General features: G+C 41.1%; 1 protein-coding gene across 5 annotated transcripts in view; it reads left to right on the top strand.

Annotated features, from left to right (window-relative positions):
- The window catches only part of NT5E (5'-nucleotidase ecto), a 49464-nt gene that overhangs the window by 2341 nt on the left and 21255 nt on the right, over positions 1-25868 (top strand). For all 5 annotated transcript variants that reach the window (XM_050950142.1, XM_050950145.1, XM_050950146.1 and 2 more), the window contains exons 3-5: positions 7933-8121; positions 15694-15891; positions 23173-23327. In XM_050950142.1, the coding sequence (XP_050806099.1) occupies positions 7933-8121; positions 15694-15891; positions 23173-23327 (542 nt within the window). The remainder of the gene's footprint in view (positions 1-7932; positions 8122-15693; positions 15892-23172; positions 23328-25868) is intronic.

Genomic DNA, 25868 nt, shown 5'->3' with positions numbered 1-25868 from the left:
GGATCTGATGAGAATCAGTCAAATGAAAAAAGTCTAATTAAATTACATCATGTAATGGGAGACAGCTAAAAAGTGACACTTTTTTAAAGTGCTTATATACCAATGTTAGAAGTCTAAATAATAAAATGGGTGAACTAGAGGATATTGATATAGGCGTCACAGAAACTTGGTGGAATGAGGATAATTAGTGGGACACAGTGATAACAGGGTACAAAATATATTGGAAGGATGGAACAGGTCGTATTGGGGGTGGGAGTGATACTAGATGTGAAAGAAAGCATAGAATCAAATGAAGTAAAAATCTTAAAGGAATCAAAGTGTACCATAGAATCTCTATGAATAGTAATTCCATGCTTGAATAATAAGAATATACCGTTAGGGATATATTACCGACCACCTGACCAGGATGGTGATAGTGACTGTAAAATGCTCGGGGAGATTAAAGAGGCTATTAAAATAGAAAAAATCGATAAGAATGAGGGATTTCAACTATCACCACATTGACTGGGTATATGTCACCTCAGGACAGGATGCAGAGATAAAGTTTCTTGACACCTTAAATGACTGCTGCTTGGAGTCCTGGAACCCACAAGATGAGAGGCAATTGTTGATTTAGTCCTAAGTGGAGCACAGGATCAGGTCCAAGAAGTGAATATACCTGGACCCGCTTGGTAATGGTGACCATAATATAATTAAATCTAACATCCCAGTGATGGGGAAAACATCACAGCGCCCCAACACTGTAGCATTTAGTTTCAAAAAGGGGAACTACACAAAAATGAGGAGGTTAGTTAAACAGAAATTGAAAGACAAAGCACCAAGCGTAAAATCCCTGCAAGCTGCATGGAAACTTTTTAAAGACACCATAGTAGAGGCTCAACTTAAATGTATACCCTAAATTCAAAAACATAGTAAGAGAACCAAAAAAAGAGCCATAGTGGCTAAACAAAGTAAAAGAAGCAGTGAGAGGCAAAAAGGCATCCTTTAAAAAGTGGAAGTTGAATCCTGCTGAGGAAAATAGAAAGGAGCCTAAACTCTGGCAAATGAAGTGTAAAAATATAATTAGGAAGGCCAAAAAAGAATCTGAAGTACAGCTAGCCCAAGACTCAAAAAGTAATAGTGTAAAATGTTTTAAGTCCGTCAGAATCAGGAAGCCTGCTAAACAACCAGTGGGGCCACTGGAAGATCGAGATGCTAAAGGAGCTCTCAAGGCCATTGTGGAGAAACTAAATGAGTTTTTGCATAGGTCTTCACGGTTGAGGAGGTGAGGGAGATTTCCAAATCTGAGCCATTCTTTTTAGATGACAAATCTGAGGAACTGTCCCAGATTGAAAGTGTCATTAGAGGAGGTTTTGGAACAAATTGATAAGTTGACCAGTAATAAGTCACCAGGACCAGATGGTATTCACCCAAGGGTTCTGAAGGAACTCAGATGTGACACTGCAGGACTACTAACTGTAGTCTGTAACCTACCATTTAAATCAGCTTCTGAACCAAATGACTGGAGGATAGCTAGTGTGATGCCAATTTTTAAAAAGGGCTCCAGAGGTGATCCTGGCAATTAGAGTACACTAAGCCGGACTTTAGTACTGAGCAAACTGTTTGTTTGAAACTATAGAAAGAACAAAATTGTCAGACACATAGATGAACATAATTTGTTGGGGAGTAGTCAACATGGTTTTTGTAAAGGGAAGTCCTGCTTCACCAATCTACTAGAAATCTTTGAGAGGGTCAACAAGCATGTGGACAAGGGGGATCCAGTGGATATAGTGTATTTAGATTTTCGGAAAGCCTTTGACAAAGTTACTTACCAAAGGCTGTTAAGGGATACGAGGGAAGGTTCTCTCATGGACTAGTAACTGGTTAAAAGGGTAGGAATAAATGGTCAGTTTTCAAAATGGAGAGAGGTAAATAGTGATGTCCCCCATGGGTCTGTACTGGGCCCAGTTCTATTTAATTTGATTTGGAAAAAGGGGTAAGCTGTGAGGTGGCATAATTTGCAGATGATACAAAACTACTCAAGATAGTTAAGTCACTGCAAAGAACTACAAAAGGCTGTCTGAAAACTAAGTGATTGGGCAACGAAATGGCTAATGAAATTCAATGTTGATAATTGCAAAGTAATGCATATTGGAAAACATAATCCCAACTACACATATAAAATGATGGGGTCTAAATTAGCTGTTCACACTCAAGAAAGAGATCTTGGAGTCATTGTGGATAGTTCTCTGAAAACATCCACTCAATGTGCAGAGGCAGTCAAAAAATCGAACAGAATGTTGGGAATCATTAAGAAAGGGATGATAAGACAGAAAATATCATATTGCCTTTATATAAATCCATGGTACACCCACATTTTAAATACTGCATGCAGATGTGGTTGCCCCATCTCAAAAAAGATATATTGGGCTTGGAAAAGATTCAGAAAAGGGCTATATATATAAGAGATGACTAAGGGGGGATATGATAGAGGTCTATAAAATCATGACTGGTGTGGAGAAAGTAAATAAGGAAGTGTTATTTACTCCTTCTCATAACGTAAGAACTAGGGGCCACCAAATGGAATTAATAGGCAGCAGGTTTAAAAGAAACAAAAGGAAGTATTTATTCAAACAACGCACAGTCAACCTATGGAACTCCTTGCCAGAGGATGTTGTGAAGGCCAAGACTATAAAAGAGTTCTAAAAAGAACTAGATAAATTCATGGAGGATAGGTCGATCAATGGATATTAGCCACAATGAGCAGGGATGGTGTCCCTAGCCTCTTTTTGCCAGAAGCTGGGAATGGGCGATGGGATGGATCACTTGATGATTATCTGTTCTGTTCATTCCCTCTGGAGCACCTGGCATTGGCCACTGTCAAAAGGGCTAGCAGGGGCGGCTCTAGACATTTCGCTGCCCCAAGCATGGCAGTATGCCGCGGGGGGCGCTCTGCCAGTTGCCGGTCCCGCGGCTCCGGTGGACCTCCCGCAGGTGTGCCTACTGAGGGTCCGCTAGTCCCACGGCTTTGGTGGACCTCCTGCAGGCATGCCTGCGGACGGTCCGCTGGTCCCGCGGCTCCACTGACGCCCGCGGGACCAGTGGACCCTCCGCAGGCAGGCTGCCGAAGGCGGCCTGCTTGCTGCCCTCCCGGCGACCGGCAAAGCACCCCCTGCAGCATGCCACCCCAAGTACACACTTGGCGTGCTGGGGCCTGGAGGCGCCCCTGTGGGCTAGATGGACCTTTGGTCTGACACAGTATGGCCGTTCTTATGTTCTTAAGCAGTCAAATGCTAAAATTTTAACTATATATGTTTCCTAGTATGAGTGAATGAATACTGATGAAGAGTTTTAGTTGCCTATAGAACTTTTGTATCATGCAGCTCTCTGGCCATCTGACTGTTTTTAAGTGCTGGATGTTCGAGCTATATGAAAAGATGTGTTCCATACGCAGATCCATTTAGAACATGCGAAGCACTGCTCTAACGGGGTGTTAGTTTACAATTGTGTAAAACAATTTTTAAAAAAAGCTTGTATATTTTTCTCCTTATTGGCCACATAAGAGAGCCTGAAGATGTGAATACATCTTGTATAATTAAGGAGAACGTGTTTTTACAGAGTTTATTACAATCTGAAAATTTTGAATTCTGAGGAATGTAGCTTAGCCCTCAGATACATGCCCAAATCCCACTGACGTCAGTAGGAGTTGTATATGTGTATCTGAGGGCAGAATTTGTCCCCTTGTGTTTTTTTGACATCTCAAGTATATAGACTACAGAAGGAATCACAATTATTTTCTATCAGTGACTGATAGCAGAAGTGATGAAGCATAGACTCATCCTTTTCTGACAAATAAGTTGTTCCAGTGATCAAGATTTATTTAATTAGTGTAAAGCAATTAAACAAAAATAGACTGCTTCTGATTTTAAGAACATATAATTGTATTTTAGAATAATAAAAACACTTTTTCACATTAGAGTTTCTCACCTTGCCCTTTTAATCAGATGCAGAACATCATTGTAGGTGCAAAAGAGCCACTTCCATGCCTAATAAAAGGACCTGGCATTCCCTCCTGGTATTAAACTAGACACACAATGGAATTAAAATGCATTGAACATAGCATTTTTTTTAAATCACTTTTCAATACAAGGACGATATTACTACTTTTCTTTCCATTACTTACTGAAATAACATCACAACTGTAAAAATGAAGGTGTAAATTAGCCCAGAATAGGGCAGGTATAATAATATTTAAACAAAGTATTCAAATGTACAACTGACATAAAAGTCTAAATGTATTAACTGAAATGATTAAAGACATCCACAGAGGAGACCTCTCTGCGGTCAACAGAGACTTTTAATCTGCCTTCTGACATAGGAGACTGGGTTATTTGAGTCCATCCTTTTCCTTTAAGGAATAACAAGGAAACATTTATTCTTCCTTTGCCTATGCAAAATGAGAAGCTTACATGTGCTGAAGGTCTGAAGAGAGATATGAATATACATGCATAAGATGTGTGACAAATAATACAACACTTAACAGAAATTTTCTTTTAGCTGATATGGTCCAAATGTTTACCTACGAGTGATGACCCAACTAGGGAGGTTGGCAGTCTCAGACCCCAGCATTTCTGCTTGCACAATATCCCTGCTTGTATAATATCCATGAAGCAATGTGGGAAGGCACCTGGGTCAGAGCCTATGTATTCCTTGAGCACTGGTTTCTCATCCAGGCAATCCAGAAAGTTGGCTAAATTGGACATGCTAGGAATTAAAATAAGTTATTGAGGAACAGTTTCATAGTTTATCTATTTTGAGAGAGGCACAATACGTACTGTCAATGTAGCCCTTCTGTAGACGTGAAAGATATTAGAGGAGAATTTCAATGGCGGTGAATTACAGCTGCTGTTAAGTAAAAGGACATTTAAAAATAAATGTGTAGCAAAACCTAGAGATGGTTATAATTGTAGTGAAAGACCCAATAAGGAGCCAAAAGAGAAGTAGTAGTATTAAGACAGAAGGCTTATTACTTTCTTAGGCAAAGCTAAAGCAGTCACAGATTAAGTACATACTGTGGTAAAACTGAGGAATCGAAAAGCAGCTGGCATTAATAGGGAGTTTTCTAGGGGCCACCATATGTAGCAAACACAGTTTTTGTAACTCTCTCCTTTTTTACTTGTACACCTCTTTAGTGTATGAAGCCTTCAGTAGCGTTCAAAAGGTGATTCAGTTTCTGCATACTGTGGTTTATGTCACAAATGATTTAGCAATCTGCGGTGCTGATAAACTCCTGGCTGAAATTGTGGGTTGATGAGTTAATCATTAACCTAGTTCCTTAATCCAAAAAGTAAGTCAGAAGTGAGATTGGATTCCAGAAAGATGTCATGTCTATTAGGAACACTTTATTTCAGTTAGTTCAGTTGAGTTTATTCTCAGATTCTCCTTCATTACCCTGAAATCTTGTGCTCTTACAGGACTTTCCAGCTCCTCAGAGACTACTGTTTAGAATGAAGTGTGGATTTTTGCACCGCCATTTTTCTCTGCAAGTTTATATAAATTTGTTTTGTATTATCACTAGATGTCTTTCATCGCTACTGCTACTATTGTCACCTTCACACTCTGTTCACAGCTATTACCATATTATAATTATAAATCTTTTGAAACAGTGGGACCTCAATCCCAGTGTTCCCATAGTGCTCGCTGTCACGCTCTCTCTCCCCTTGCTAATAAATATCTGGAAACAGTGGGTGAAGTCTACTTTAATAATTCATAGTGCAAACGATGAAGCTATTAATTGGTAGCTTTTTTTAAAAGATGTCCTCCACTCACTCACTCACTCATGCCCGTTACCCCCGATGCACTACTAAATCCACCTGCCACATTTGAATCACCCTACTAGGGTTTTTCCTACAACAATTGCCCCAGTATTGGTAAATAAGCAAGACAGCATTTATTCTTCCGTTATATTGTAAGATCTTTAGAATAGGAACCATGTCTTTTTATTTGTACTATGAGGCGCTTAGCATGTATTTTGTGCTGCAAAATAATAAATCACATTTTTGCGCATAACTTTTGACTTCAGTATCTTGATAACTTCTCCTGACTGTAGAACAGCAGAAATATTCATTGGAGAACACTTGTCAACAAATATCGCTCTGAGCTGTTTTCCAGAACAATACCACAACCATGTTCTTGGAATTGTGATCCTGCCCTTTTAATCATATCCTTATGGTAGCAGCCACTTATTTTATCCTTGGACATATGCCTAATACTTTTGGCACCCATCCCATTATCTTGTTGTCTTGTTAAAAAATAGTGCTGTTTAGTTGCCTTTTCTGTTTCTTTCTAAAGTCTGAAGAAATTAGAAAACTTATTTCCTGTTAGTTTAACACACTGAAAAAGAAATAATGGAATTGCTGAGCCACAAAGAAAAAGATGAATAACTGTTTAGGGTTTTTTTTAACTAAATTTAAACTTTTGAGAAGTGGGTGACCAAGTACTAAGCAACGAGTTGTGTGCTTTGTTTTGAATCCTGGCTTACACTTAGGCAACAATGGAACTGTTACAGTTTGACAATTTACATAACCCCCTAATATTGCTTTGTTAATGTTCCTCTTTTGCGATAACTCTTTATTTCTTGAAACATTTAGCATTGGACTCTGGACTAGTTCTTACTCTCCCCTTTGCTATGAAATAGCCCAGATCTGTTGATCTCTAGGCTATGCTGAAAGGCTCGTATATTCTCCCAAGATGCATGGGAATGGAGGAGAATTGTGAGGGATGGGAGGTGGAATTTGTGTGGTTTATTTTCTAGTTAGTCATTTTTGGTTGGAGAGTTTAATGAGAATTTGTTGATCAGTAATTTACAAGAACTGTATTTTAAAACTTTGTCAAAGGAACCTAGCACCTGGGATAGCTGCTTTTTTATCCTTTTTGTAGAAATCAAGAGTGTGACTGAGATGCAGCAAATTCAGTAGAGAGAGAGTACATGTTTGTATTATAAATGAAATTATTCTGAAATGATAAAATAGAAATATTTCAGAGAAACAATAAGATTTCTTAATGCTGTGAGCTGGGTAAATATTACCCCTTTTAAATCTCTATCTGTGGGTTCCCCCCCTTCAGGGAAGTAATTCCACTTTAGGGTTTGCTATTGCTGTGTATCACTGACAGTCAAAAATCATATGATTCATCTCATTCAATTAGATAATTTGCATATGGAAGGCCAGTAGGATTTGGCCCTGAGCCTTCAGATTTAGTGCAGGAGGACTCTGAGGGAACTGCTGTGGAAATAGAAAGGAGACAGACAAAATAAGCCAGGATGGGGGGAGACTTTGTGGGAGAAGAATTAACATGGGGGAAGAAGAAAGATTCTAAGGAAAAATCAATAGGAAATAATATGGCAAAAAAACGTTATGTTTACACCCAAATGATGCATATGAGACAAACCTGAATGTAACTCTTTCTCAGTTCTAATGGCAGTCAAAAACCATTGGCACTTTGATCTGTTGGCTCTTATCATGGCATCTTTTCTTGGAATTACAGCTTCGTTATATATAGTTGAGTGTACATAATTCAATTCATAAATGTTGGTAGACTGAGCACAAATGTTCAGGTTGTGTATACAGTACTTGAAAACACTGGGCCAGATTAAAAGTCTGAGGCAACTCCCAATAAAGCTAATTAAGACTCCCATTTGCTTCATTCTGTAAAGGAATGTGGGACCCTGGGGCAACTAAAATTCAGAGATCATTTAAACCTCACAACCTAGAATCCCATGTTTGATGGCAGAAATGGGCATTTAAATAATGAGAGAGGCCAGAGCTCCCCACAGTTTGTGGGACTCTGGCCATAGTCCATCAGCTGTTTCAATAATCTGATCTTGTGAAAACACAAGTATTTTTAGACACCTCATATATATTAATAATCTCCTTTCTCTTTTTTTTTTTTAAGGCAAGGATATATACTTTGAAGATGAAATTGAAGCATTGCAGCCACATGTGGATAAACTTACCACACTGGGAGTTAACAAAATTATTGCACTAGGACACTCTGGTTTCACTGTGGATCAAAAGATTGCTCAAAAAGTGAGAGGAGTGGATGTTGTAATTGGAGGACATACAAACACATTTCTTTATACAGGTATTACATGTCTCAGTAAAATGTTGCTTTTAACCAAAACTGATCATTAATTGAAAGAAAATTCTCATTGAACTAAGATGACTTTGTAAAAATGTAACTTACTTGTAACTAAGTACTGTGGCCAGTTCCTCAACTGGTGAATATCAGCAATTTCAGTGGAGCTACCTTGATTGAGAGCAATTGAGGATCTGGCACCCTGTATAATTCAAACCAATCAACTTTATGTAGCATATATCACATTGAGACTAACCCACATGAGATGTAGTTCTTTTGCAATCCTTACTGTAAGCAAGACATATGAGACTGAGACTACGACATGAGTCCATTCTCTGTTTTTACACCCTCTGTGAGTAAGAAGTGCCCTAACTCTTTGAACATATTCAGGATGACCGGTGAAACACAGACCCTCTCCAATGCAAATAGTAGTGTTGCTAAATTATTGTGCAGCTTGTTTAATAGTAGTCCCACATGAGATTCTCATTAGAGAGACTACATTTCCCTAGTTATGTGAAATTACTATAAAGTGGGTGGTAGTTGGTAGAAAGATTGTACTCAGAGTAGTTATCAATGGTTCACTGTGTGGACATATCTAGTGGAGTCCTGCAGTGGTCTGTTTTGGGTCTGGTACTTTTAAGATTTTCAGTAATGACTTGGATAGTGGACTGGAAAGTATTCTTATAAAATTTGAGATGACACCGAGCTGGGAGGAGTTGCAAGCATTTTGGAGGTTAGGATTAGAATTCAAAACGACCTTGACAAATTGGATAATTGGTCTGAAATCAACAAGATGAAATTCAGTGAAGACAAATGCAAAGTACTAGATAATACTTAGTCCTGCAGATAATACTTGGGCTGCAGCTGTGTGCTAATTGGGCCGCGGGTTGAGAACCGCTTGTCTAAGTATACTTGGTCCTACCTCGCTTGGGGGGGTTGAGGTGGCTGCACTAGATGACCTATCAAGGTCCCGTCTAGCCCTACATTTCTGAGATTCTATCATGTTTTACAAGTTTACTGTATAAGGGATTAAATAAAATATATTTTAATTTACCTTGTCTATGATACATGCATTAAAGGAATCAGTGAAACAAATTAATCAATATAAAACAAGGTATATTCCTTGATTATTTTTCCAAATATCCTGTAGGTGACTGTTACCCTGTAGAACCTGTTTTTGTATGTATAGGTTTTTAAAGCATGGTGAAACATGCTTCTGTCATACCTCAGAAGCAGGTAAAACATATGTACTTTGTAATATTTGGTGGCCTAGTGATGGTATTATTTAGTCCATGAGGGCAAACATTTATTTTTAAAAAAGAATCCCATTGATATTTTCATATTGAGTTTTAAGAGGAAGCAAATGAAATCTTAAACATTTCAGAACACACTTAGAAGTGGTTTGAGACGTGGATCTGTGTAGGGACTGATCCTGAATATACACCCAAAGTGACAAAAAAGTAGAAATTTTTATGTTGTTGCCTACCCAGCTACTGCCAAACATTGTGCTAGCATGAATGTTTCACACTGTGATAGAAAATTAAAAGTGCACAGACTGTCTTCCTATGCCTAAAAAGATTCCATCTTGAACGTTGTCTCAAATTGTAGCTGTTCTTTACAAAGTTCCAAATAGTCTATAGAAATTATACATGCATGCAAACAATGTGTGAGAAAATGCCTGGTGGTGTGGTATGCCACAAAGACTTAACAGTATGAGTTTGGGATGGGCATAGTTAGTGAATGGTGACTCCACAAATGAGTTATGCAAGATCATCCCAAATGAGTACTAGTAGATCCCTCATCTCTCACTGTCACATTCTGTATATGCTTTAGGGATTTTTTTTTTTAATTGCTACTAGGATGTTTTTCCCCTTCATTTGTCTGCTTGCTAAGGTAGGTGACTAAGTTACCATGAGGCCAAATGAAGCCTCAGAAGCAGTTTAAAAGAAAAAATCCACCTAAAATTTATTTTAAATAACCTTTTTAGATGACAATGGTTAGTTTTAAAATCATAACATTATAGGACCTTTCGGGGCTAGAAACAAGTGCATAGTTCCATTGGAAATGGAGAAATCGCCCTTTGCAATAATCTAAATGTCTATTTCTAGTCTTGCAAGTCTATGTGATATCAGACTTTTTTAAAGGAATGATATTTTTATACATAGGAAAGTATGTAGTAGATTACAGATTACTATGGATCCCAATCAAACAGTGCAAAACTGTAGGTAATATACTTATCCTTGCATTTTGAAGGATGCTGTATGTATCTGTGCATGTATCCTGGAGAAAGGATCCTCATCAGCAGATTACATGGGTTAGGAGCAAGCCAGATGACAGAGATAAGGATCATAGATGTTTGTTTGGCTGTACACTGCAGTACTACTTCGTGTGTGTGAAAAGACTCGGGCAGTATAAATCAGTTGTCAGTACCACTTAGCGAACCGTGTAACTTCAGAGTGCCGTATGAAGCTTCTCTGTTGTTTCATTGTTGTCTGAGCACAATGCTAGGAGCCAGAACTTCCTGAGTTCTTTTCCCATCTCTGAAATCTCTGTCTGTGTGTAACTTTGGGCAAGTCACAGACTCTCTGTTGCCCACTCTGAGTACTTCTACTTCGCTCCCTAAACTGGTCACACTTTTTTTCTAATTTCAAACAAAAAAGAAATGTCAATGAAAAATCCTAGAGGAAAAAATTGACAAAATATTTGAAGTTCTTTTCTAATCTTTCAGCCAACTATAGAGCTGGTCAGAATGTTTTGAATTTTGATTATTTCAAAAATACAGGAAAAACACAGATGAGGGAAAGCTAGTGATTTCCCCCCTCCCAAACACCCCTATATTAGAGGCGGGCCTAATTCTATAGGGTACTAATTGCCTTTAACTCCTGTTTGAAGACAACAGGATGTGAGGATGCACTGGAGGTGCTCAGGAGCCTTTTAGTATAAGGCAGGGGTATTTTGAGGATTAATTAATGTCTGCAAAGCACTTTGGCAGTGGAGATATGTTACATATATAATGACTTCCTTTTATTATTAAGACAATGTCATAGCAAGTCTATGAACTCCTCTTTGAGTCCCTCCACTGGCTACTGTTTTTCAGCTCAGTCAAGCTTCTTGACCTCATCTGTTAAAACCCCTCACCACTCTGCCCCTTCTTGCTCACCTGGTCTTGTCTTTTGTTGTATAATCTCCCCACTCTGGCTTACCCCTCTGCCCCTGACTTAATCTGCAAGACCATTATACTCTTTCTTCATATCCCTCTAGCTTGTCCTCTTCTGTCTTGCAATATTGGCTAGGTTGTGGGAGAGTCTAAAATAGTTGCTGTTACTCTTTTAATAATTTATAGGTGGGGAAAAATTCCCAATAATTCAAAACCATCAAGGTTTGCGTATTCCTAATGTAACTGCGTGATCTTACTGCTGGTCCCCTTCCACTTCCCTGCTTCTCTTTTAGTGTTCCTTACCTTTGTTGAATCTTCTTTTGGGGTAATTGTAAGCTGAATAGTTTCAATCACCAGACATTAGGGAATAGCAGTCAGCTATGAGATTTCCCATCATGAGAAGACTCAGTCAGTTTCTCAATATGTATTAATTCAGAACAGCAAATAGCACCTATCTAAAACCAGACAAGCTCTAATATATGGGTGTGGCAGTATGAAGCTATTCCATCCCACCAGAACAGATTCCCTCAAAGAGCAGTGAGCTTGCATTACATGCAGTAATGTATTTTTGTATGCAAAGGGGGAAAAGCTAGCATGTTGTTGGTTCCCTGAGCCACACATGTGGAACAAATTCCACCCTGAGCCTCACTTATGTTCAAACAGCAGCTTAACACGACGTGGTATCTTTCTCTCTCCTTCTTGCTAGGTGCAACATGGTTACTTTGCTTCCAAAACCCCCATACAAGGGGATATGGGCCATTGTAATGTTATTGCCTCTCCTGTTTCTCCTTATTTCCCAAAACACCATTTGAAAATGTCTGGAACACTAAGCCGATTCAGATATAGGTGTTTTTATATTAAGGTGATTTTTTTTACAAGATGAGATTTGTGCAATAAGGAGATACATTAATTGTATAAGGTTAATATCCAAGCTTAGTCACAAATACAGCACCTAAGAGGGGACAATTTCCACCGAAAAAAGTGAAGATGGATTTTATCTGTGAAATCACAAGCAGCTTTCTAAGCTAAATGTCTTGCATTTCACAGATAAAAATGCAAAAATGTTCCTTTTACTCTTCCCTTTCTTCTTCTTCTTGCCCCTTCCTCCCCTATTATTCCTTTAGATCTTGCCACTTACCAGACTGGTGTGGAATGATGGCTTTTGTAGCTACTTTTTCCAGCTGTCTGTTTCATTTCTTTACAAATCTTTACCCTGTTTAAGCTACTCTATTTCTTTACAGTTCTTTAAAAATAAGTTCAGCTGCAGAGCAGAATCTGTCTACATTTTGAATGAAGGGGTAAACGTATTTGTGCTCATGCTGATAGTGAGCATGCTCCATAGTTTTTTCATGGATTTCCATAGGAAAGATAGTAGGAGTTGGGGACTTAAAGGAAGCACTGGGACCTTTGACTTTAGTTAGCTATGGAATCTGGACCTAATCCTTACAGTGGTCCACGTGTCAGTACATTTCCTCCCCGCTCCTCTTGATTTCATTGAGAGTTAAATGCATGAAGGAGGTGCAAGACCAGGCCTTGGTAAAGACCTACCCTACTCTGACATCACTAGGTGAACACTTGGTGAGTCGGGATATTATGAGTCCTCTGACCAGCTCTCTCTGGAATCAGGCCTGTATATTGCTGTGTTTCTCTAATTTTATTAACTAGACTTTCCTGTGAACATTGTGTCTGCTCTCTTAGGCCTGGTCTACACTGGGCGGGGCGAGCAAAGTCAGTCTAAGTTATGCAGCTTCAGCTACGAAAATAGCATAGCTGAAGTCGATGTACTTAGGGCTACTTACTGCGGTGTCTTCACTGCGGTAGGTCGACTGCTGATGCTCCCCCGTTGACTCCGCCTATGCTTCTCGCTCCGGTGGAGTACTGGAGTTGACGGGAGAGTGCTCGGCTGTCAATTTATTGCGCCTTCATTAGACACGATAAATCGACCCCACTGGATCAATCGCTCTGGAGGTAAGTGTAGACATACCTTTATTTACTAAACTTTTTTCTAAGGGGAAGTCCGCACTACAAAATTAAGTCAACCTAAGTTACGTTGACTTGCAGCCACCACAGTAATTAAACTGCTTTTGCATGTCCACACTGTGCTTCTTGTGTCTGATGTGGGTCCTCACTAGGAATGCTTGTACTGATTTAACTAGCAGTGTGGGGCATTGTGGGAAAGCTTCTCAGAGGCAGAAACAGTCAACGTAAGCAATGTAATATCTACACTAACACTTTGTCGACCTAACTACATTGACTTAAGCACTACGCCACTTCTAGAGATGGAGTTAAGTTGGTGTAGTGGGCGAGTTACATTAATGAGAGCAAAAAGAACAGGAGTACTTGTGGCACCAATAAATAAATAAATTTTTGTTAGTCTCTAAGGTGCCACAAGTACTCCTGTTCTTTTTGCAGATACAGACTAACATGGCTGCTACTCTGAAACCTGTCATTAATGAGAGCTGCATTTTAGCATAGACACTTACTGAGTACAGTCAATGTAAGATGTCTTACGTTGACATAACTCTGTAGTGTAGACCAGGGCTAAGGAAGTGGTTGTCCTTTGGCTTGCATTTTTTCACCAAGAATGTTGAACTCCTGTCAGCAACCTATAAAGTTTCCACAAAATTGTCACATAGAGTGTGACTTGACATCGCTCTTCCTTCTTGCCCCCTTTCCCTTGCTCTCCCTATTCCTTTGGCTTCTGATTTCCTTTCCCTGTCCCAGTCTTCTAGGGACTCTTTTTTGGCAATTTCCTCTCATCTCAGTGTTTTTTTGTTTGTTTATTTATTTATTATATACACACACATTCTCTCACACCTTATAATCTATTGAAAATAAGCACAACCCACATTTATTATTAATAAAAATAGCATATGCATAAAAGTGACAGTGACTAGTTTTAAAGCAATCAAAATTAGCTGTAAGTCTCTGCCAAATTTAATGTAGCCAGAACAGGCATGTTAAAAAAACCTGTTCTATGGGTTACAGTAAAAAAAATGGCCCACATGCCCAGCTATCACAGTGTAACTTGGGACTGACTTAACTGTGTGTGTGGAAAGATAGTAACATACTGTCCCTTTCCTTCTCTTCCATCCCTGCTTGTTTCCCCATACTGCTGTTCCATTTCCCTCTCTCTTCCCCTGCAGTTTATTTTCTCCATCAGCCTCTGCCTCCTTTTTATTATTCTAGTTGTTTAGAAAGAATCACACCCTACAGTTCTGAATTAAGACAGAGGAACCCTTGTAAGCACAACATGAATAACTTTAAACACAAAAACTACTTTCGCCAGCTACTTCATTGCTTTTGTTCACGTGTGAAGGCAAGAAATTCCCCTGATTTGGATATGAAATAAATGCTTGTGCGCTTCCAGAATATCTAGGTGGGTTCTAATTTGGAAAGACCTCACTTTTTCTGTAAACATGGAAGAAGTAGATACCCTAAAATGACCTCTGAGAGCTGTCTATACCAAATGCACGCAGATGCATTCATCTGTTCAAACAAAAAAAAATGTAGTTTGGCAGAGTCAAAGCTTCTGCTTTGATTTTTGGAAATGCACACTCTGGCAGACTAGCTACAAACCAGCAGCTGAGTCTTCTAGCAGCATTGCAATTACATCTGGGACATGTTCCAGGAGCTCCGTTTGCCCTGTCAACATTCACGAAAGTATTTATAGTTGGCAGAAGATAGCTGACTTAGGGAACCAAAATACAATTGCAGTTCTTCCCACATATTCATGAATTACGTGGCAGTTGGAATCTCGGACTAGAATGCTTTTTGCAGTAGGGTGATTTTCAGTAGAACCTTCAGATAAAAGTTTAATTTAAAAGGAGTTTAAAAAAATAAGGTGGTGTTACTGTTTCTTACATTATCTTCTGTAAACATATTTTTAATGAAACAGGATCTAAGCCTTCAACTGAGAAGTGTGCATGGAGCTTTGATAAGCCTCTTCTCTTTTTTGGATGAATATCTTATGGTACGAAAGTACGAAGTCCATCTCATCAAGAAATAATGTGATAACATAGTAATTTGTTACATAGTCACCTCCTTAGATTTATGCTTTTTGGGCTTTGTGGTTCCAGAAAAATGTCACCTGAGAAGCCAAGTTATCAATAAAGCAGAAGGCAAAAAATCCAACAATTTATATATGATGGAAAAATCATTATTTTTTTTGTTTTAATTCTCAGTTAATTGCTATGAGTTAGAGATCTTACAGCAAAGTAAGAGGTTAAAATCAACTCAACTTTTCACTTCTGCAAGGAGAAAATACACCCTTGCATTCAAGTCCTGAAGAACTTTATTTTATTTCCAAATTATTACTTAATAGATATTCCATATATTCTTTTAAGGGCAAAAAACCTATTTGAATGTCTTTACTGATAATTTTCTGAAGATAAAATACTCGTGTGGTTATTTTGTTTCAGGTCCCCCACCTTCCAGTGAAATGCCAGCTGGCAACTATCCATTCCAGGTGAAGTCAGATGATGGGAGGCAGGTGCCAGTGGTACAAGCCTATGCTTTTGGAAAATATCTTGGTTATTTAAATGTAACATTTGATGATCAAGGAAATGTAATTAAAACATCTGGAAACCCTATTCTGCTAAATAGCAGTATTCCTGAAGGTATGTGAAACAGAGATTTGAGTTTCTATAGATCAACCAGCTAAATTTTTAGCTTTATTGCTTTTTTTAACAGTAAAGTACAATGCTACAGGAGAATTTAGCATTCTTCTTAATTCGGTCATCTGTGGCATCAAGTTGTGGGTATATTTTAAGGCTCTAACCTGCTTTCTTCACTGACTCCTCTCAGCAATCAAACAAGTTTCCAGTTTATCACATTTCAGGTGTTTTGGAGTTTTTTGGGTCTATGTAAAATCATTAACAGCTTCCTCATGATATTCAGGTGATCTATTTCCATGACATCTAGCATTTTTAGGCTACTTTATAGACATTTAAACTTAATATTGCTTAAATGGGCATGAAGAGTAAACTAACATCTTATCCCATAAGGATGATTCCTTCAGAACAGAGTTTGGAGCAGGATGGGGAACTCTGGGCTCTTGGTATCTCTGTACTTGGTTTATGGACAAAGAAAGGGCTTTGATCTCTGAGGTTGTCAGCACTTTTCTTAAGCATCTCAGTTCACTCTGATTGTAAAAACAACCAAGCAGTTTTATGTGGGTTGCTTATGATCTTTTAAATAGATTCAGGCAAAGAACATCCATGTGCAAATGTAATATATAAAACACACATGTTTTTCATCAAACATTATAAAACTGTGAAGGAGGAAAATCCTTCCATGGTTTGTTTTGTAAGCCAGCCACCCTGTTTGTTTGTTTCATTTAGTGGATGCCTCCTGTCTGATGTACAGATTGAGATTCTCTGGGTGTGTATTCTGTTGCTTGTCTGTTGCCTCCCACCTTGGGGCCCTGATCAAGGGTTGGAGCTCTTAGGCACTACCAGCATATAAATAGAAGAATGGATCACTTCAAAACTGATACGGTGTTTCAGCTTTGCCAGTCACATGGTTTTCACAAGTTTAATGAGTTTATTTAAACCAGGTCTTGAACATTGGAGAATTACTATAATGTCCATGAACGTTATAATTCAGAGTACTAGATATGTACATGGTGAAGTACAGTATTCTTAATGCTTATATGTTGCTTGAAAATTAACCTTGTAACGTGCCAGATGATATACACAATACAAAATCATCAGAGAAATTATATGATGGCTGTATCCAAGTTATGTTTGGTTTCTGAAAATAAACCATCAATTTCCTATTAATAGGATAGCTATGCATATAAAATTAATTCTTAATTGAGTAATCCTATATGGTTATTTGGATGATTATTGGTAAGACTGTTCCGTTTTAAAATATGCAAAAAGTGTTTTAAACAAATTTGTAAGGTATTGCTACTATAACTAGGAGTAACTGAGATGATAAGTAAGAGAAAATTTAGTTTGAATATTTAAAAAAAAAGCCCCTGCTGGACTGTGCAATGAGTCTATCAGTCTCCCAAAGGGCATGGTAGAAGTCCTATTGATTGGCATTTTAAAACAAGACTGAGCAAAAGTAATTGCAAATGTACTGCAGGGAATAAATCCTTATGTGGCAGGGGATCAATTCACTCACCTAATTGTATTTTCCCCTATTTCTGGGTTTTACGATTATAATGAATATTGTAATCTTGTAACAAGTAGGATCCTCTGTAATTTCACTCACAATTGGATTTCATATAAAGTAAATTTTGATATTGTTCAAGGAGGTCTCATGGAAGAAAAAGTTAATATAGTCTAGAATCACTAAGGAGCAAATTTTCCATAACATTTGTATGAAAGTAGAGTTCTTCGAGATGTCGCTCATATCTATTCCATGCTAGGTGTGTGTACACCAAGTGCACAGTTGCCAGAGATTTTTCCCTGAGTGGTGGGCGTTGGGTCGGCTGTAGTGCTCTCTGCAGTCACATGCACCAGTATAAGGGGTGCCCCCAGCCCCTCACTCTCTCAGTTCCTTCTTACCGTCCAAGATGCTTGCCTGGAATGATCCTTCTTGGTCTCGCAAGGCTTCTTTCCCAGTGGTTTGGACTTCTCTCTTGTATATAGTTTAATTTCTGTAGTAGTGTTAATAGTTGTCCCTGTCATCGAGAGACTTCCACCACAGGGGCTGGACATGCCCCAGTCTCCAGGCTTCAAGCTGTGTGCCTCCTGCAGCAAGCGGATGCCAGTGAGTGGCCCACACTCTAGCTGTCTAAAGTGCCTCGGGAAATCTCATGTTAAAGAGAAGTGCCAGATCTACAGGGGCTTCAAACTGTGCACACAAAAGGACGGGATATTAGTCTAAAGGCCTTATTCACGGAGGCAGCCCTCAGACCAGTCTGGCAGCCGAGCCTCTCCAAATTGGCACTAAGCACTTCAGCTTCCATGCGAAGCGCTCCGCCAGCACCGTGCTCTTCCCACTACTGTTCTCCATCCTCAGTGCCGAGGAAGAAGCATCAGAAACAGTGCACTGAGAGAGGGTGCTCTCTGGTGCTGAAGAGGGACTAGCAGGGAGTGACCAGCATAGTGAGACCCACGCCTGGCCACTCGTCCTCCCCAGAGCCACTGATGGCTTTGGCGACTGCTGCCTAGAGCACCAAGTCTGGTCTGGGAACTGCCTCCAACTCCTGGGAACAGCTGTGGGACAATACGTCTGTGGACCCCTTTGACCACAGAGGCTTTCCAGGCAGCAAAGGACCTAATGTCCCTCCCAATCCCCCTGACCACTCCAGGCTCCCTGCCAGCCAAGATGACTGGGGATGGGAAGGGCACAAGGGGCAATGAGCTCCACCGTGGCACCTATCACTGCGATACAATGGTTGCCAGCTCCCTGGCACCACCTGGAAGCAGAAGCGAGTACTGCGTCACTGTGGTCTCCAAGAGAAGAATCCTCTTCAGAGTTTGAAGAGGAATCTTTTGCTCCACCTAAGACCTATTGGTACCTAGGCTACACGCTGGACTTCGGTACCAGCCCCCTACTTAGTGAATGGCACCAGGTCACTGGGGTGGCAGTACTGGAATCCATGGGGGTTCCCCTGGTACCGGGCCCCTCTTCCCACCACTCATACTTGGTAGTGTCTGAGACACAAGCTACCATTTTGTCCTGTTCGGCACTATACCCTGATTCTGGTACCCACCCTGGTGCCTATGTCCAAGAAATGGCCCCAGTGGATGTGGTGGAGGAAGCCCCTCCTTCAGTACAGGCCTCTTCCTCATCATCCCTGGGTGGGCCAGTTGCAGACTCTAGTTATCCGCTCCTGCCGGATGACTTCAGGGCCCACCAAGAGCTCCTGAAAAGGGTTGTCACAAACTTGAGACTAGAAGTCAAGGAGCTCACGAAGTCTGCACACAGTCTAATTGACATCTTGGCTGCAGCAACTCCCTCCAGAGTGGCCCTGCCCATTATCAAGGTGGTGATGTGACCCATCAGGGCACTATGGCAGACTCCTTCTCTGCTCCCCACCTCAAAAAGGGCAGAGAAGAAATACCATGTCCAAGCCAGTGAGTTTGAGTACTTTTACTCAACTCCCCCTTCCCTGGGGTCCCTGGCAGCATTGGCGGCACATAAGTGAAGTGCTATCCTCAGACATAAAGAGGCCAAGAGACCTGTTGAGACGTAAGGTTTATTTCATGGGCAGCTTCCAGTTGCGTATCTCCAACCAGTAGGCTCTATCGGAGAGGTACAATTTTAACCGGTGGGACTCATTGTCCAAATTTAAGAATTGCCTGCTGCAGGAGTTGAGGCAGGATTTCACAGGCATCCTAGAAAACGGCAAGGCAGTGGCCAGGATCTCCCTCAAGAAGGCTCACGATGTGGCTGACTCAGCAGCCAGGACTATGGCGTCAGCGGTCACTATGAGGTGCTGTTCATAGCTTCATTCATCAGGCTTCCCTCACGAAGTGGAGCAGTCCGTCCAGGACCTCCCCTTTGAGGGGGACCTCACTGTTCTCTGAACAGATGGATTCCAAACTTCGTGGCCTCAAGGACTCAAGGGCCACCCTTTGCCCCTTGGGCCTTCACATGCTTCCTGCCTCCAGGAAGCATTTTATGCCCCAGCAGCCTCCCAGGTTCATGGCACCTCCAGGACCCCTACAAAAGAAAAGGGAAGGGTTATAAGCAACGCCAACCCCTACCTTCTACCTCTGTCGGGCTTGCATAGTTATCCCAGCAGGGCCAGGCAGGCTTTTTGAAGGCATGCCCGAGGATGGTATACCAGTCTTGACACCAGATCCATCCCCCATTTTATTTTTGGATGCCGTTCACTCTTCAGCCTAGCATGGTCATATACAGTATCGGACCATTGGGTGCCCAGCACTATAACAGTCAGTTTCACCCTCCAGTTTTCTTCCACTCCTCTCCCAATCCCTCTTCGGGGACCCTTTTCAGGAGCAGATTCTTGTCCAGGAGGTGCAAGCCTTTCTATGTGTAGGGGCCATAGAGGAGGTTCCTCAGTACTTGAAAAGGGAAGGGGTTTTACTCCTGATATTTCCTAATTCCGAAGGCCAACGGAGTCTATGGCCCATTCTGGACCTGTTTCGCCTCAACAAATATTTCAGAAACGGAGGCTCTGCATGGTCTCCCCAGCCTCCATCATTCCCTCCCTGGATCCAGGAGACTAGTACACTGCCCTTGATTTAAAGGACAATTATTTCCACATCTAATTTTCTATGGTCACAGGAGATTTCTCAGGTTTGTAGTGGGTCAGTGCCACTACCAATACACTGTGCTTCCCTTTGGCCTGTTGGCAGCCCCATGAAGTGTATGGCAGTGGCAGCAGCCTTTCTCAGATGTTGAGACATGCAAGTCTACCGGTACCTTGACAACTGGCTGATCAAGAGTCACTCATAGGCTCAGGTCCAACACAGCATCAGTACAGTATATGCCACCTTCCAGGCCCTGGGTCTGGTGATGAACAAGTGGAAGTCAACTCTGGTCCTGGTTCAGAGAAGAGAATTCGTCATGGCAGTGCTTGATTTGACACAGGCCAAGGCCTACCAGATTCTGAGCTATATCTGACCTGATCTCCGTCATGACCCACCTAGTAACAACAGCACGTGTCTGCCGCAAACGATTGCGAAGCATGGCGGCATGTACCTGTGTGGTACAGTACCCAAGGATATGCCTCAGACCCCTCCAGATGTGGCTGGCATCAGTCTACTTGCCGAGAAGACATCACCTAGTCTCAATACTCACGATTCCACCTCCAGTCATCGCTTTGTTGACCTAGTGGAGAGACTCAGGATCAGTAATGGTAGGGATATCCTTTGCTGCTCCTCAATCTTCCATTACCCTAGTCTGAGATACATCAGACCTGGAGTGAGGAGCCCATCTGTGCAGTTTCAGGACTCAAGGCCTCTGGTCCCAGGAGAACCTTGCCCTGCATATAAAAGTTAGGTACGCTTGGCTTCCCCAGTTCTCAGGCAGAGTGGTGCAGATTCTGATAGAAAACATTGGTGCAGTGTTGTCCATCAACAAGCAGGGAGGAGCGCTGTGCCTTCAGCACTGTTCCAGGAGGCTCTCCAGCTATGGGACTTTTGCATGAAACACGCTATTCATCTTGAGGCATCACATCTCTCGGGAGCCCAAAATGCCCTGGCAGGCCACCTCAGCAGATCACTCATGGTGAGAAGAAAAGGGTCTCTTCACCTGGAGGTTGTCAGTGTCATCTTCCAGAGGTGGGGGCCTCCCCTGAAGGACCTGTTCTCCACAAGGCAGAACAAGAAATGCCATCAGTTCTGCTCACTGCATGGGCTACCTTTCCAATGCTTTCCAGCACTCAGGGGCAGACCATCTACTGTGTGCCTTCCCACTGATTCCATAGGTTCACACGGTCCTCCTGAAAATCCAAACAGGAAAAGGCAAAGGTCATTCTCATAGCACTGGCATGGCCACACCAGCATTGGTTTGCCATGCTTCTGGACCTCTCTGTAGCAGGTCTACTCACACTCACACTTCGCCTGGACTTGATTTCACAAGACCATGGCCAGTTACTTCACCTGAACCTCGCCTCCCTGCACCTGACTGCATGGTTGCTTCGTGGCTGAACCCTGAAGAGCAGGCCTGCTCGCTTAGGGCTTGTCAGGTCTTGATAGGAGTAGGAAACCCTCCCCTAGGACTACCTACCTGGCCAAGTGGAAACCTTTCATTTGTTGGGCCTCTGAGCTGAATCTCTCTCCATTCTGATCTTCTCTGCAGTCAACTGTAGACTATCTGCTACACCTAAAGCATCAGGGTCTGTCTCTCCCATATATTAAGGTTCACCTGGCAGCCATCTCTACTTTCCACCCTCTGTGATGAATGGCAGATCTCCCGCAAGATGATGGCTTGATTTCTCATGGGGCTGGAAACACTCTACCCTCAAGTTCATGAGTCTCTTCCCCCTGTGGACCTAAACCTGGTCCTGTCGAGGCTCACAGGGCCACCTTTTGAATCGTTGGCATCATGCTCTCTACTACATCTCTCCTCGTAATAGGTCATCTTCTTGGTGGCAATTACCTCTGCCAGAAAGGTCTCTGAGAACAAAACTGTGCCATCAGAACCCCCTTAAACAGAGTTCTCCAAGGACAAGGTCCAGCTGTGCCCCCATCTGCCATCATACGTTGGATATTAGGTGGACCCTCACCTTTTACATTGAGAAAACTAAGTCCTTCTTCAAGTCCACCCAACTCTTTGTAGCAATCATGGAAAGAATGAGAGGGGTACCCGTGTCATTCCAAAGAATCTCATCCTGGATAACCAACTGTATCTGAACTTGCTACGAGCAGGCAAAAGTTCCACTTCCAGTCATAGTCATTGCTCATTCCTCAAGAGCCCAGACTTCGTTGGCAGCATTCATTGCACAAATACTGATCCAGGACATTTGCAGAGATGCGACCTGGTTGTATGTTCAGACCACTTCTTACTGCGCCATCACCCAGCAAGCCTGCAATGTGCCGGTTTCAGGAGAACAGTGTTGCAGTCAGCATGTCTATGAACTCCAAGCCCACCTCCGGGGATACTGCTTGTGAGTCAACTACCATGTAATGGACATGAACAAGCACTTGAAGAAAAAATGGTTACTAACCTTTTGTAACTGTTGTTCTTCGAGATGTTTCTCATTTCCATTCCATGACCTGTCCTTCTGTTGGAGTGAGCCGGCAAGAAAGAACTGAAAGGCATGGGGTCGGAGATGCCCCTTTTAGCAATGCATACGTGCATGACTCCAGAGGGCACTAGTGCCAGCCCAACAGATTCCACAGAGGGGAAAAATCTCCAGCAACTGTGCACACACCTAGCATGGAATGGTCATGAGCAACGCATTTCGAAGAACAACAGTTACAAAAGGTTCGTAACCATTTTAACCTCATTCTATGCTTCTATTTTAGATAAAGTCTTGAAAGAAGAAGTTGACAAGTGGAAGATACAGCTAAATAATTTTTCTTCCCAAGTGATAGGAAAAACTATAGTTTACCTAAATGGTACAAGTCAGGCATGCCGTTTCCAAGAATGCAACTTGGGAAATTTGATTTGTGATGCCATGGTAAGAAACCACAGACTATAATTTAATCTGAATTAATATTTGAAGGCTTTGGGGCAATTCAACTTTATTGGACTCTCTAGAGAGTTCTATGATTCTTGGGGTTTTGTGTTGCTTTCATGTTAAAAAATGGTAATAGTGAGATCCCTAGCAGAGTTCATAGAATTCTGTGGCAGCAGTTACTCCTTTTATAAATGTTTGACATAGAAGATCTACCAGTTCCTGGATAGGTCTGGAATATATTTAGCTCTCCCTTTTGGACTTGATCCCGAGAGTCTCAAAACTCCCACAATACCTATTCAAGTCAATTTAATAGCTCTCAGGAACTCACTGCTATGCAAGTTTTGGGATGAAACTCCTTTTGTGGGGCCAGGGCTGTTCTCAATAGAACAAAAAAGAGAACGGATCAGAAATTTGTTCATTTATCCCTGTCACTTGTTGCACAGAGTTGTGTGGATACTACAAGCCCTCTGGGAATAGTCATTTGAATTTTTAATCAAATTTGCTTTATTAGTATAGTGGATGGTGCCCAATATTCACAGAAAGCCAATTTCTTATTCAAAAACAAGTTTTTATGCTGAAAATTTGCTGAAGAACTAAGGCCAGCAAGTAATTTTTAATTCACATGGCTGTTGTTCATGTCCACGGAGATTTGAATTAGAGTAAGATTTTTTTTTTCAACACTATCAAATGCTCCACTAAAATCCCAGGACAGTGATTGCTGCTATCTCTTCCCTTCAGCCACTATTTTTGTAATTTACCTGACAAAGATACTAGATTAGTCTAGTAGTGTCATAAACAGATAGCTAAGGGTTAATGTCTCTTTCACCTATAAAGGGTTAACAAACAGTGACCTGCAAACCCCTCACCAGAGGACCAATCAGGAGACAAGATACTTTCAAATCTGGTGGAGGGAAGCCTTTGTTTGTGGGTTTTGGGTTTGGCTTTGTTCTCTCTGGGTCCTGGATGGGGCTAGAGGTGCAACCAGGTTTCTGCCAATCTCCCTGCTACAGTCTCTTATCTATTCAGAATTGTGAGTGAGAAAAGGCGGTCATAGTCTTTTTTAATTTGTTTTTTTTTTTTCATTTACATATGTGTACTTGCTGGAAGTAGCTTAAATTGTATTTCTGTTGGAGAAAGTTTCTTTCTATTGTTTATAGTTAAAAGACCCTGTAACTTTTTACCATCTAAAGTGCAGAGATAAACCTTTTACTTTTTTCTTTCTTTTTTTATTAAAAGTTTTGCTTTTAAGACCTGTTTGATTTTTTTCTCCTAGTTAAGATTCAAAGGAATTGGTGGGGAGAAGGGAAGGATAAATTTTCTCTTTGTGTTATATTCACGCAGCTTGTATTGCCTCTGGGTGAGGGGGAAGGTAACAGTCCTCTCCGTGTGGTGATTCAAGAAGTTGAATCAGGCAATCTCCTAGTGTTCCCAGGGCGAGAAGGAGCTGGGAGGAAGAAGAGAGGGGGAAGGGAATGGTTTATTCCCTTTTGTTATGAGACTCAGGGAATCTAGGTCTTGGGGTCCCCAGGGAAGGTTTTGGGGGGACCAGAGGGTATCAGGCCCTGGAAAATTCCTGATTGGTGGCAGCATATCAGATCTAAGCTGGTGATTAAGCTTAGGGGAATTCATGCTAGTACCCATATTTTGGACGCTAAGGTCCAGATTTGGGAATTATACTACGACAAGTAGTGTTTATTCTTAAACCTGGCTGATTATTGCCCCATTATTCTATGGCAGTCTTTTGATTCTCTTGCTGTGTGTTTTCCATTTACTTTACTAGAGATAAATGCAGGAGGATCTCATGCAACCAGTCTGACTTAAGTCAGGGTCTAATTTGGTCCTCTGAGCAACAGGTATATAGATTGCTCTTTACTCTTTGGAAAAATCTGCACTCCATTTGCTTTCCTCCAATCTTCTAGTTTTCTGCCTTCCCAGGATTTTTAAGATGGTTTCAGATATTAAATGCTAGTGATACAGTAAGTTGCTCTGTCAGGTCCCTTAATCTTGAAGGCACATCGTTAGACTGGTTTATGTGTTTAAATTTTAATTCTTCCCCTTTAAGGTTTTTATGAACAGCTATGTTTAAGGTCTCTCACATTTCCTAATTTTTGAGATATGTTTAAGTTATTGCTCTATATTTCAATGTTTTCTGAAATAACACATCACCCTTTACTTTTCCTTTATGATGCTGTCTACAAATCATCCCTTCCCTCATTTAGTTTTGGCTTTAGAGGGTGCGGTTTAGCTTTCTATCTCCTATAATGTCACGCTCTGGTTTTAAAAAAATTCCAGAGATTGCAGGAAGAAAAGATAGAGAGAGGCTTATTTTTAAACTTGATTTGTTTCTAAAAATAATAAATAATAAAACTGTGGCTGCAGAATTTTTAAAAGTTCTTTAAAGATAGTTGTAAATGGCACAATTGATTGATTGGTTTTCTCCCTAACTCCTAGGGAGAAATACAGGCCTACCAACCTGGAAAAAGCTCCCAGAAACTCCGATTTTGTAACTTGTAAAATTCCTGCATATAGATTAAGCAAAGA

The sequence above is a fragment of the Gopherus flavomarginatus genome, chromosome 4, assembly GCF_025201925.1.
Source record: "Gopherus flavomarginatus isolate rGopFla2 chromosome 4, rGopFla2.mat.asm, whole genome shotgun sequence".
NCBI classification, from domain to species: Eukaryota; Metazoa; Chordata; order Testudines; family Testudinidae; genus Gopherus; species Gopherus flavomarginatus.
Note: the sequence above shows the minus strand (reverse complement) of the source record. Positions and strands in the feature narration are given on the sequence as shown.